Below are 13,376 nucleotides of genomic sequence, written 5' to 3' on the forward strand. Positions count from 1 at the left end.
TCCTAAGAACATGTGGAAAAAAGTCCTAGAAATTCTTCCTTAGTGGTTCTGCTATTGCTCTGGCTATTTATTTATAAACGCCTGAAAAAAACATTTCTCAAGATCCATCTACCTCCTAGTTTACCTAAAAATGCCTGCAGTTTGTGCAGCACTGCAGTGATTTACACTGCAGAGTCTGTTCCCCTAAAGGATTCCACATGGGGGTTTCTCTCTCCATTCATCCTTTCCTTGAGCGTCTATTCCAAGGGCTGCTTAAAATTAATTCTGCCTTCTCAGGTGCTGGTCTCATTCTCAGCCATCCCAGCTGTTTAATGAGAAAACAGACCCCAATTAATCCCTCTGACATTATGCTTTACCCTAAAGCTTTTGGCCTGCTATCCATAAGGATTTTACACTCCTGTGCCCATCTCCTGAATTTGCATTTTTTTTGGAAGTTTATGGGATCACATGGCTGCAGATGCTGCAAACTATGGGAATTATTTAGAGACAGGAACAAAAGAAAAAGTGGGAATGCCACAACCTGGCAGATTACAGAGAAGTAGCCATCTTCTGTGTTCTCATTATCTGTACTCATTCAGATTGCAGGATGCCTTGTATCTCCATTTAAAAGAAAATAGATATATATACACATTTGCTTTCCTATCAGTATCTGAAAATACCCAAGAGATGCAATAATGCTAAAAAAATCTAGGTTAACATTAAAGACTGTAAAGAAAGACTGGTTACCTAAACATGGATTAGGCACTTAAAAATCTTTGGAGAAGTTACTCTGAACAATCCTGGGTTTCCCACACAAGACGCTACAGTATTCCAATGGCTTTGAAGATACTAGTCACATACTTAAATATAAGGCACTTGATTAACCATTGCACATATTGGTAGCAGGGTTTAGAAGCTCTCATGTCAAGTCCTACTGCAGGAATATAAGGATGAAAAAGCCCTCACGTTAATCAAAAGCATGATTTGCTCAGGGACATATATAGCATTCCCATTTCACAGCCCTAATAATGGAAAATCAGACAGCTGGCTGTCTGTTTGGGAGTGCTGGCAGACTCTTGCATACAGTGGTCTGAAGAAGACACCAGGAGCTGGGAGAGGGGGGAGCAATGAAAAGGAACAGTCTTCCTGCCACAGCTTGCCAAGAAAATAAAAATGTGTGAGACAATGTGTTAATGAATATCCCCACAGATGAGCAAGCACTGGTGATTTTGGTAAGGCAAAGATTTTGCAATTAAAATGTCATTCACAGTGGAGATAACGACGATTATCATCAAATTTCCAGACAGGAAACTTCCAAATGCATGTGTAACGCAATGCCTCCCATTCCTCTCCAATCCTACAATAAATACACAGTAGAATTGAAATTTGAGGCTACTTCAATCACAAATCCAAATGGATTCTTTTAATCCTAGTACCATCTATCTCTATGACAACTACTAATAAAACATTAATTTTCAAGAAAAAGCATCAAACCATGATTTCATGAGATCTCATTTATAATTTCCCATTTCATCTCCACATCAATTTGCCCTTTAAATTACAGTAAGATGGAGACATCTGTAGGTTCTCTGGGAGGTTCTCCCTAACACCTGGCACTTGCTTTTGCTATGAGGCACCATCCCTAAGCGTATCCCAGAAAACTCTCCTGTTCTCCTCCATCTTTCCTCCCCCAGATTAGGTAACTTTGCCTAACCCAAACCATCACCCCACTGCAGCAGCACCTGACCCTTCTCTTTGGAGCCAAAGGTGCATTTTGAGACACCTCTAGAGCCACCAGCCCTTTCCTTAGGCTGAGGGCTCCTGGATCTCCTTCCTGCTCATTGCTATTATCTAATGGTTAGGAGAATAAAGGCCCCTGATTTAAATGGGGTCAAAGCATGGCTGTAACAGCAACAAACTCTTCCAGTCACAGCAGGACTTATTTGCAACTCCAGGTATTTCTGCTCATCAGCTAAGAAACTCAAAAGCAAACCAGAAATTCTGGCATTTTTCTTTCCTGGCTCTGCCTTTGGCCTGGTGGTAGCACTGGGCCAGTCCCCTGCATCCCCAGAGCTTTGCTTCCTTTTCTGTTCAAACAAGGACAGAAATAGATGTTCCACACAAAGAGAAAATAAGACAAAATTTATAAATGTAAAGGTTTTTAAGGAAATGCTGTATTAGAGGAGGGAAAAAACTGATTACCACCAAATGGGGCTTCAAGCAACCTCCACATACAGGAGAATTATCCCAGTCCTGACTCCTAAGAAGTACTTCCAGAAATGTTACCCCCTTGCTGTTGGCACAGATGTTCAGAGACACTTGCAGATGATTTTGGACTTCTCATCAATGAAATAATTTGAGATATATTTAAACACCAGGAATGAAAAAAGGAGCTCTATATGAAGTGTTTAATATCTGGTGACTAATTGACTTTGCAGGGGAAGATCTTCCCATGGCTTGACTCGCAGAGAAAGGACAAGATAAGCACAAAGGGTTTTCCAACAGGAACATATTTTATGGGTGGTTTCTACCTTTCTTTTTCTGATCTTTTGCAATTACCAAAATATAATGTCGCTACATAGGAATAGAAAATGTCATTTTTACATGGACACACAGTGAAGAGGAATTCTCATGAAACATTTTCATGAGTTTAAGCAACGGGCATAATACTGTACATTTGTTTGATCAAAGATGAAGGAAGCTTTTATCAAAGTAAATTATTGCTTCAATTCCAGTTTTTTTTATTCCCAATAGTCTAAGCCAGTTGGATCCAGAGATGTCTTCAGGACTGAATCCAGGAAAGATTATTAGCTGCCTCTAAAATGTAGGGGACACTGGAAAGCAAATTTAAGCCCACTCAAAATCCATGGGAACCTAATAAACAGCAGTGATATTTAACTGGCATTTCCAAGCTGAGAGGCAGAATCATTGCATTTGTTAGTCTTTAGTCTCATTCCTTCATCATGGTTTAGTGCAAGACACTGGATGCAGCAAAACTTGTCAAATATCACAGGGATCAAAAAGGTGAATTAATTTACTGAAAGGAAAACATTCCCATTCAGTGCTGGAAGTTCAAACTTCCACACGGGCCATGGACACACAGCTCATGGATAAAATACTCCCCAAAATCCCCAGCTGGTCTAAATCTCCCTGAATGCTGGGGAACATCTATTTGGAGTATTATATCCATGTTACTGATGATATAAGTGTGCATGGGTTAGGCAGATAAGCAGACATGGCACTAGAAAGGAACACTGCTGTAAACAGCATCCTGATGCAGATTTAATTAGGAGTGCAGACAAATTATTATTGTATGACATTTGCAAGAGTTGTTGAAGATAAGAAATTAATAAAATTGGCTTCTCCTAAACAGCCCCCTAAGCAGATCCAGTGACTTTAGAAACAGATAATAATCCACATCCAGAAACTCTTTGTGTTTCCTAGTTACAGTTCTTATGCCATTGGTCAAAAATGAGCACTGCCTCTTAAGCATTTTATGTTCACTGACTCGTCCCTCTCCACAGCTGTAGACAAGGGTTCAGAATATGGAAACAACCCCTGTAAGTGGCACAACCTTGCTCATTTTCCCCAGAGTCTTAAGAAGGGCTGCAGGCACATCACAGGTACTGCTACTCTTTCCTAGGAGCGACTTAGAGCCGCTGGACTTGGAAAGAAAATAAAACCCAGGACAAATACCAAATCATCCTCTGAAGCCAAGCTGAGTGGGATGGTAGGGGAATGAACTGGAAACATCAAAGATGTGGGACTGCAGTCCCACAGCAACACTCAGGGCTAGAGGGTGGCAGAGGTCACCTTGGCCCCAGGAGCACCTTTATGCAACATTTCCATCCCAACTGCAACCCTAACACAGGCTTTGACAGAAAAGTTATGCTGTGAATGCAAAGTGGGAAAAGCAGTTTCACACAGGAGTGAAGGACTGTGAGTTCCAGTATTAACTGAAGAGAGACATCTGCAAAAAGTCTTAGACAAAAAAAGAAACTGGGACAGTCAACACACATCCTCTTACACTGGAAAATTTCTACCACAGTGCATCTGTTGTCAGTTCTCCTGTATGACACTAATTGAAGTTAGGGTAGGACATTGCCAAAACCCAAATGAGTAGGACATTCAAACCCAAATGAGAACTGAGCAAAATATCTCAAGTGAAAACTGTACTACCTTCCAGAAGGACGGTGGAGCCACAACCAGCACCCAGGGAGGCTTCAGGCACCAGCTCTGTCCTGTCCCTCAGCCCAGGCTCTTGTGCCCTGCTGCTGCTGCTGCAGCTCCCCTGTGTGCCCCCTGTGCCCTCCATGGCTCGTCCCCTTCAATGCTGCTCACCTGCGGGCACAGCTGGGGCCAGCTGGGGATGATGGGGCACAGCCTCACCCCAATCACCCCAAACTCTGTGCCTACACCCCCTGCAGCCTCTCAGTTCCTGCTGAAAACAGACAAGGAACTTGATCTTTAAGTTTTGCAAAAAGCAATGTTTAGAAGTTATTTTTAAAGTCAAGGTACTCCTAAATTAAAATTGTGACTCTTCCATCCTAAGGTGCTAAATTGATAGCACCATTTCCCTATCTCTGCAATAACTGCTGCCAACAATTTTTTAAAGGCACTAATTCTGGTTTTGGAACCACACAGAAAATTGCTTCCACATCCCTGGTATGAAAACTTTGCCCTACTCAACATGCACCACCATAAATTATCTGGTAAGGGTAAATCTTTTAGAAACCATGAATGGTGTTGCAGGACCAATTCACTAAACCTGCCATAAGACACTTGAGAGATAACTGAGATGTCAAGCCTCATCAATATCAACACACTTCAAGTACGGACAAGGGGAGAGGGGAAGAATGGCAATGAATAATCCCATTATGTGATGCTAGATAACACTCAGCTTAGAAACAGATACATCAGTCACAAATATGAATGTTTTTGAATTTCATCAAAAGTATAAGTAACCTTAATTCCTAAAAAAGCTTTTTTTCCACCGGAGTGATGACAGAGTTGTAGTCTTTTTTTTTCCATTTTAACTTTCAAGATACAACCTTTATTTCCTCACTCTAACTAACACACAGGAGATAAAATAATTACTTTGGGCAGCACACAGGAAACATGAGTCAATTATTTTTAAAAAATTAAAACGTTTCTTCCTGACCAGGCAGAGGAAGCAAAGCCTCAAAGGAGGCTTCTGCCAATTTTCAGTGCTATGAATTTGTTCCCTGTGTTATTCTCAGTTACTGGTTGTGTATCTCCCCTAATCAATACACAAGCACATACATTCCACAATACTCTCTCATCTTGCATCACAGTAACTGCCCACTCACTTTGAAAGCTGACATTCATCATTATCTTGTTTCCCATTTCCCACCCCCTCCACTCCTCCTTGAGCTACCCACCCCTCGCAAAGCAGCATCTCACTTTCTCCATCTGCTTCTTCAACCCTCTCCTCATTGCATCCTCCCCTCTTGCTGGAACACTCCATGGTCTCTCCAGTGTGGCCCCACAGTCTCCTCCAAGCATCACTAACACTCTTTCCCTTTCCTGTTCAAAAACAGTGACTACAGTCAGCTTCCTACTCCAGACCTTGACAGAGGGGAGGGTGTCACACAAACAAGCCTGAGTTAAATAAATAATCCTGCCTTGCAAACTGTAAAACCCTCTGAAAGGCTGTGTTTCACACTGCTCCTCTTCATTTCACCCCAAATGCCATGGCCAAACTGATCTTTACTTGATGAGATGTTCTGGCCATGCCATTCCACTTCTTAAATCCCTTAGCCATCCACATAGCACAGCATTTTCAGATCACTGCCCTGGGAAACTCCCTGGTTCTGCCTGGCACCTGGTGCCATCCCCTGCCAGCTCTGCTTGCTGTGCTTTCATCTCATCCCACAAACATTTCTGTGCCTTCCCCTGCTCAAGCACTCTGCCTGCAATCAGCTCTTGAAGCTCATTGTTATTTATTATTCCTCCATCTCCCTCTTGCTTGTCCTCTCTGTTCTACTCTGTCAAACACTGTCATCTCTTCCACACACTCAACTGCAGAACCCTTCAATGCCCGAAAGAGAGGAAAAATATTACATTCAAATACCATCAAACATCCATTTCCAAGCCAGTGCCTTTCTTTCTAAAACACCTGGCTTTCTCCCATGCATTTAATTTCCCTGCTTTGCTTCCTTTCACAGTCCTTCACCTGCCAGTACTCACATTATACATTTCTTTGTGCTTAATCATTTCCTGCTCATCCCCTTGGCTCATATTTTCTCTCCTGAGTTTTTCAGTGAACATGGCAGGTTACTACCAGATCTTGTTCTGCCTGAGAACAACCTACCTCATTCCAGAGGATAAACAAAGAACATGGCAATTAAAATTCAGGAAGACAAAATCAGAGAGATAGCACTGACATTTTTTTCCCCACTCTCATCAGCAAGTGACATTTGGAAAATTTCAACCAATTCAATAAACAACGCAAATTTGTCCCAGTGTGCTAAGAAAGCAAAGCTTGTATGATCACACACTGCCAAGCAGTTCCATCCTAACCCCTTTTATAAGTCAGTATCATACAAATAATGCCAAGGCAGTGAGACTCGGAGGTTGTGTGTGCTGAAACACAGAGCAGCCCAAATCAGCATCTCCTGGACTGTGGGATGCAGCAGGAGCTGGCCTGGCCAGCAGAGCAGTGTGGGGCACCCGCCAACACCCCCCTCCCTCAGCTCCCTGCTTACACTGAAAGCATCCGAGGGTCACCTTTAATTATTTCACCCAACACCAAGCCATTGCCTGCTGCACCTTGTCCAGACCCCCTTCCAGCATCAGATTGTTAGGAACACAACTCTGATGCACCAGTTTCTATAACACTGATGAAGCATTTTTCTTTCTGCCTACCCGCAGCCAGAAAAGGAAAAACCTGCTCTGTACCTTTTTTGAATGATACTGGGGTTTGCAGTCACCAGCTGGGTTTTGGATCCAACGTCCTTGCTGTATTCACTGGACAGAGGCGGAAGGTTGCACCTGCACACAAACACAGCCAAGAGTTTAGATGACGCTCAGGACTGACAGGCTTCAGAAAATGTGAAAACCATGGATTACTGCACCAGGCTACAAGTGCTCCCTACTGTACCACACCTACAAGCGTTTTTGTACCAGACTGTGGGGAAACACAGAAATAAAACCTTTTGCAGAGATGAGATCTGTGTAGCTGCTAAGGAAAACCAAAGGCATGCACTTGACATTTCTGACAGGCTGTGGAAGAGGCTGTTACTACCTACAAAAGAACTTTTCTTAAAAATCCAAACTCTTTACAAGTTCTGGTTTTCACCCTGTTTTGTCTTGTTTACCAGTATCACACCTCAGATTGATATTACCACTCTGTGGTACTGCAGGCATTATCTAAAGGCATTATCTAAAACTGGCATTTTTAATATTGCACTCTGGGGTACCATCACCCTATAGAACTCACTGAGAAAACACAGAAGAAAAAAATCAGATGGCTTTTTAGACACGTGTATCTCAGTTCTGCTCACAATCCTGTTCTGGTGGGCAGGGTGAGGATGGAATAAAGCCAAAGCAATTGAGCAATTTTCCTTTGGCAAGCAGAGAATCAAGACTCAATAAACCAGAAGTAGAGGGAAACATCCACACAGTGAGCAGCCCTAAAATCTCCTTTGTAAAGACCTCGGAGAAGGAGGAAGGTGCAGGAGACAAAGATGAAGATACATTCAAACAGTATCCAAGCCTGTGCACTGCCTCAAAAATTATCAGGAGAAATCTACTCAATACATAGAAATTGCACTAAAAACTGGTTTCCAAACACTATTAATTTCAGAATTCTTCTTTAAAACAAAGACATGAAGAGTATTTGGAATGCTTAAAAGGCAAAAATGAAATCATGATTCTCAAAGACAAGCAGAATTTGGGGTTTTTTTTCAGAGAAGGGCTTTTAGAATGTTGTTGGGGTTTTCTCTCTGCAGTTTTTGTTAACTTGAAAAAAATCCAACCAACCAACCCAAAACCAGCCAACCAGCAACAAAACAACCCAACCAAAACCACAGTGGTGTTATAGCAGCCTCTATCTGCATATAAATACCAGCTCTCAAACCCTTAAATTCTCATCATTAAGCAATGCCAAGGAAAAGGACAACAATGTCCTAACTACATGAAACATAATGAATTAAATCACATCCATCAAGAAATACAGAATTTCCAGGAATATTTTCTCATTTTCATGACTGTACTCGTTAAGATGTGCACAACGTATTGAGATTTCAGTCAGGAAACAGCTTCTAGGTCACTGTACCACAAATAAGGAGAAGCTAGAGAAATTCAAAAGAAGACAGAAAAAAAAATCAAAATAAGAGTTTTCAGAAACTGCAGTCATTGATGGGAAAGGAAAGGGCCAGAAGCTTAGGGAAATTTTAATTCTCAAACAGAAATTATAAAGCCTTAAGAAAAAGTAAAATAAAAGTCAGACAAATATTTGTGAAGGAAGATTTAGAGCTGATCTGCCCTAGGGCAGAGAGGTGGCATGATATTTCTGGCAGATCACAACTGAATGCTTCCTGCATTGAATAGACACAAGCTCACAGGGCACACTTTTAAAAAGCCATTTTTGGTTCAAGTTGATTTAAAAGCACTATGTAGGACTAAGACCTCACCCTAGTTTTTGTCACCTCTGCATCTAGATAATGACAGTTCTTGCATAAGCCAGTCACAGATGCATGATTTCAACACATCATCTGTAAGTCTGATTCCCACCTGAGAGTGCAGGAAACATTGAGCAATGGGCTGAGTATCCACAGGAAACTGCAGGAAATCTGTTACCTGATCTTCCCAGTTATTTTCTTGGATTGGTCGGCAGAGTGCTGAGTGTTCTGCAGGTGAGGAGCACACTGAAGCACAAAACTCATCCTAAGAAATTTTATTTTTATTTCTCTTACTGTTAGATCCTGTACTGAGAAGTAAGTACACGAAAATAGAGTTAAAGACATGGCTTGGGACTACTAACCAACACCTTTCTCTTAAAATAAGCATTAGGAGGTAGGGAGTGGGAAAAACTGTTTTTTTCTTAGAAATAAGAATTACAAACTTGAAAATCAGAAGAAGAGCCCATTCCAACCACAATGCCTACACATGGGGACCATATGCACCTTTGTCATTGCACAGGCAGCTTGCTGTGCCTCAGGCGCTGAGAACTGCTGCTCCTCTCATCTCTGTGTTGGAACAACTGTGCTGGTAGGAGATGCTCAGCAACCAGATGAGGAACTCATTAAATACCCTTAGCAACTACAACACATGACTGCAGCCATCTTCTCTCTCTGGACAAAGCTTATGGAAATACACATAAGTGAAATAAGAATTCATATGAAAGGAATTAAACAAGGGCAAAACCTGGCAGGACATTTCACACTGCAGAAACTCTTTGAAGACATTGCACTTTTTTTTTTTTTAAATGAGAAGTGTTATGGAAGTCACTATTGTGCTCTGTCTCAGTTCTCAGATTATAGAAATGAGATTTAGAAAAGATCAACTAAATTTTCCATTAAAATTATTTCATATCACTAATACCACAGAGCCTGCAGACAGCAAATGGGATTCTAGCAGGATTCTCCCTATCACTTATTTCTAAATCAAAACAAGCTCTGCACATATAATGGTTGCTTTACCCTCCCTGCAGAGAAAGAGGGTTTTATGATCAAGGTAAAATAGCTGCTGTTTTGTTGGCTTTTTTTTTAAACTTCTGTTGTTTTTGTAACTGGTTGCTCCTACAGCATTTTAATGTCTATAAAATACAGAATGCAAGAATCTGCATATACACTGCAGCCTCTGGTATTTAGTCTATGGAACACCTCAGGAGTCCTGCAGTAATGGCAATCAGAGTGCTGCTCTCCCCCTGTGCTTTCCATCTTCTCTTCCCTAAGTGCTCCAAACATATGTTTGCCTTTAATGTGTTCTGTTTCTCTGCATTAACAGGCATTTAATAATGAAGGCATTTTTGGTCTTTGCAAACCAGAAATTACAGGAATGGTTTAGAGCAAATTTGTATAGTTTTATAATAAGCCATCAGGATGTAATGAGGAGACTTGTTCTAGTGGGTGTTCGTTATGCATCCGTCAGAAAGCCAAAGAAACTCCAGTTCTCATCTCTTTTGGAGCATTCCTCCACTTTCTCCCCCACAACGTTTCTCTTGTTCATGTTTATCAGGGAGGAACTAATTTCTGTCTTTCTTCCTTAAGGATCACAGGCCTACAAAGTGCCAAATTCAATCACAAAAGCAGTAGCTGGTTCAGCATCCCTCCTGACAGGTTCTTGTAAATTGAGGAAGGCTGGAGGGAAAGGAAATGTGAAGAATCACAAAATCCTCAAGAGAAGAAGTTTGGCCTTTCCTCAGACAGTCACAGTTCAGTCTTGAGGGAAGAAAAACAGAGGAAGATTTTGGCTTGCAGCAGCTCAAGCCCTGCCCCTAAACCAGCCCCCGCTCACTCTGAGCTCCACGGGTCGCACAGATGGCATTCAGCTTCAGAGGACAGAGCAGGATGAAGCAGCCTGGCCACCAGGGCATAAATGATGAGCCAAGCAGCTCCTCAGCACCTCCCTGAGACCCTGCACAGGCCCTCACAACTTCACTGAGCAGCACAGGGTGCCCTCACCCATGTCTCCTTGCAGAACCAAGCCCAAACTCTCCTCACACTGACCCACACTGCTTGTGTGCAGCATCCTGCAGAGGCAGGGCACCAGGGCAAGAGATCATGGATGGATGCCAAGGGAACAGCTCAGGAAGGGCTGAGGCAGAGCAGGGGGAGGGGGATCAGGTGCCATTGAGGGCTCTGCCTTACCTCATGACAAAGTCTGCTTGATCGATTTGCTTGCCGCAGCCGCTCTTTTTCAGGATCCCGCCGTTTCCCACCACGGAGCACTTCTTCAGTGGCAGCTGGAAGGGAGTAGCCTAGCAACACAAAACAACACCAGTTTTACACAGCAGAAAAGCATCCTTGGAGCAGCCACTCCTGGAGAGCCCAGGGAGCTGTTGGGGCTCAGAGTAACAGAAAGAAAAAGAGAATTAGGAGTGAAGGGAAAAAAAAGCACAGAAATGAGCTGGTAAGTATACATAGAACCAGTCTGATCCCCGCTCCCCACACCAGGATGCAACAAACGTGATACAGAAGATGATTTTCTACAAAACCAAAACTGCCTCTAGTCCTGAGGCAGAACTGGCCAAAGGCAGGCACCTCACAAGCCTTCCAGGAAAGCTGCAAGGACACAGGAGAAACAAGACAACCAGGAAAACAGGACAAACAACCCATGAGAGTGATGCTCCTGAGCTGATATACAAAAGACACCTCCGAGGAGGAGAGGAAGGAAGGAACAGGAAATGCTGAGATGACAGAGGTGTGCTGGGAATCTGGAGTCATCCTGGCTCTCTCCATGGCTGTGTTGCTGAGACAGGTCAATCCAGAGCCCTGGGCAAAGATACTTGGAGCTTGACAGCAGCTCCTCAAACAGCCAGTTGCCCAGATACATTACAAATTAGTATCAGCATAAATTAAAATTAGAATGGGACCATTTTAGCTGAGGAGCTCTTGTAGCTGCTGAAACAGGGCATGAAAGTGCAAAGACAAATGGTCATGGGATGCACCAGACACAGTATTAGATCTGCATATCCTCATTCCTGAGGATCTCAGACTATGGATGGGACATGTTCCTGTCAGCCACAAGCCTCTTGTGAGCATGGGGCAGCCATGTAAACAGCACACAGCACTTCGGAACAGCCCAGCACATGAAAAAAAGGTGGTGAAGAGACATGTGAATTTAAAGCAGTGAGATTTAGTTACAGAATGTGATTTGTCTACAAGACAAGAGCTAATATTCTCCTCAAGCAAGAACAATGTGCAGGGATTTTTATTTATCACACCTGCCACAGCCTGACTGTGCAGCAGAGACAGGAGTTACTGCCCAGGCCTCAGAGGACACAGATGCCAGGGGAGAGGAGGCAGCAGCACAGAACAGCTCTCCCTGGGCGGCCTCAGTGGCATGTACACAGCAACATCTGCCAGGCTCATATATTCACCAGGTACTGCAATACAGGACACGGTCCAGAAAGCAGAGCCACGATTACAGCACACACACTGCGTTTTTTACAACGTATTCCTGATGCCTTATTTCTCTTCTTCCTAGATTTACTTGCTTTGTCTACCTTTCTCTGCAAACTAGACTCTGTTCAGCTTCCATAAAGTCACAACTTGCTTTGTAATGAAAAAACTAACTCTGCCTTAAGGTATGCCTAAGGAGGAAAGTAAATGTTAGTGTCCTGAGAGCCAGTCATGATAGCACAGCAGAGAAATACTGACTGTGCAGCTGCATTCTTGTCCTGCATCTGCCTTCTCAAGAAGATTTTTTAACTTAACACTTACTGAAGCATATCTTGAGATTCAAAGAACATCTCATCTGTGAGATGACCCTGATCCAATGAGAGCTCACATTCTCTGTAAAGGCATGGGGGTGGGAAGCAGAGGAAATGCAGACTAGATGTGTTCTATAAATAACAGTACCTTTCCTAAAGATACATCAAAGCTCCCCTCAAGACAGCTGGTTACACAAAGGCTGTGCCAAACCACAAAGGCAGCAGACGTTAACTCTTGCTTTTAAGGGTAGTGGGCACTGTCACAAATTCTGTGCCTTCAGACCCCCCAAACACACATTTAGCAGTTGTTAAATGCTTCCAAATTCTGCGAGTTGCAGACAGCCTTTAATAGTGCTTGAGATGACCTGCTGTCCTTCAAGGGAAGCTTATTTCCTGTTCTGCTCAGAGATGACAATGCCAGTTCTCATTTGCATACATACTTTAGTTTCCAGAAGCTGATCAAGTTTTCAAACTCTTGTCTTTTTGTTTATCCTGAGCACAGCCTTGCTACCTGGTGTGTACAGAAAATTCCCACACCAAGGTGAGGCAGTTCTATTTTTTATTTTAGTTTGTGCAAAGTAGGGAGTTTGGTGGGAACCCACACTTTGTGTAAATATATACAATTTCTACATTTTAACAAACAATGGCATCAACACACATGTTCCAAATTACACTCATTTTTCATTAATCAAACCCTTATTTGCTAGTTCTCTCTCTTGCTTATCATTCTAATTCTTCTTCCCCCCATTTACTGCCTAGTCCTGTTGACTTCACTCCTAGTGGCTCTCATCCAAGCAGGCTATTCATTTCAGAACAGCACTCCCTTTCCCTTAAAACAAAGGGTTAGCCAAGCCTATAAATTTCCACAAGTTTCACAATGCAACTACTCAATCACTCCTGCCAAGGTATAGCTACTGATTAACAACAAAATTCCCCAGTTTGGATCACATCTTGGACTGGGTATCCCTTCAGTGAGTCTGAGACAAAAGGAGCTCAG

At 42.7% G+C, this 13,376-nt stretch overlaps 1 protein-coding gene across 1 annotated transcript in view; it reads right to left on the reverse strand.

Moving 5' to 3' along the window:
• The window catches only part of ST8SIA1 (ST8 alpha-N-acetyl-neuraminide alpha-2,8-sialyltransferase 1), a 102,236-nt gene that overhangs the window by 43,144 nt on the left and 45,716 nt on the right, over positions 1-13,376 (reverse strand). The window contains exons 3-4 of the mRNA XM_064734138.1: positions 10,815-10,924; positions 6,901-6,993 (exon numbers count right to left, since the gene is read on the reverse strand). Of these exons, the coding sequence (XP_064590208.1) occupies positions 6,901-6,993; positions 10,815-10,924 (203 nt within the window). The remainder of the gene's footprint in view (positions 1-6,900; positions 6,994-10,814; positions 10,925-13,376) is intronic.

The sequence above is a fragment of the Zonotrichia leucophrys genome, chromosome 1A (genome assembly GCF_028769735.1).
Source record: "Zonotrichia leucophrys gambelii isolate GWCS_2022_RI chromosome 1A, RI_Zleu_2.0, whole genome shotgun sequence".
In the NCBI taxonomy this organism is placed as follows: Eukaryota; Metazoa; Chordata; class Aves; order Passeriformes; family Passerellidae; genus Zonotrichia; species Zonotrichia leucophrys.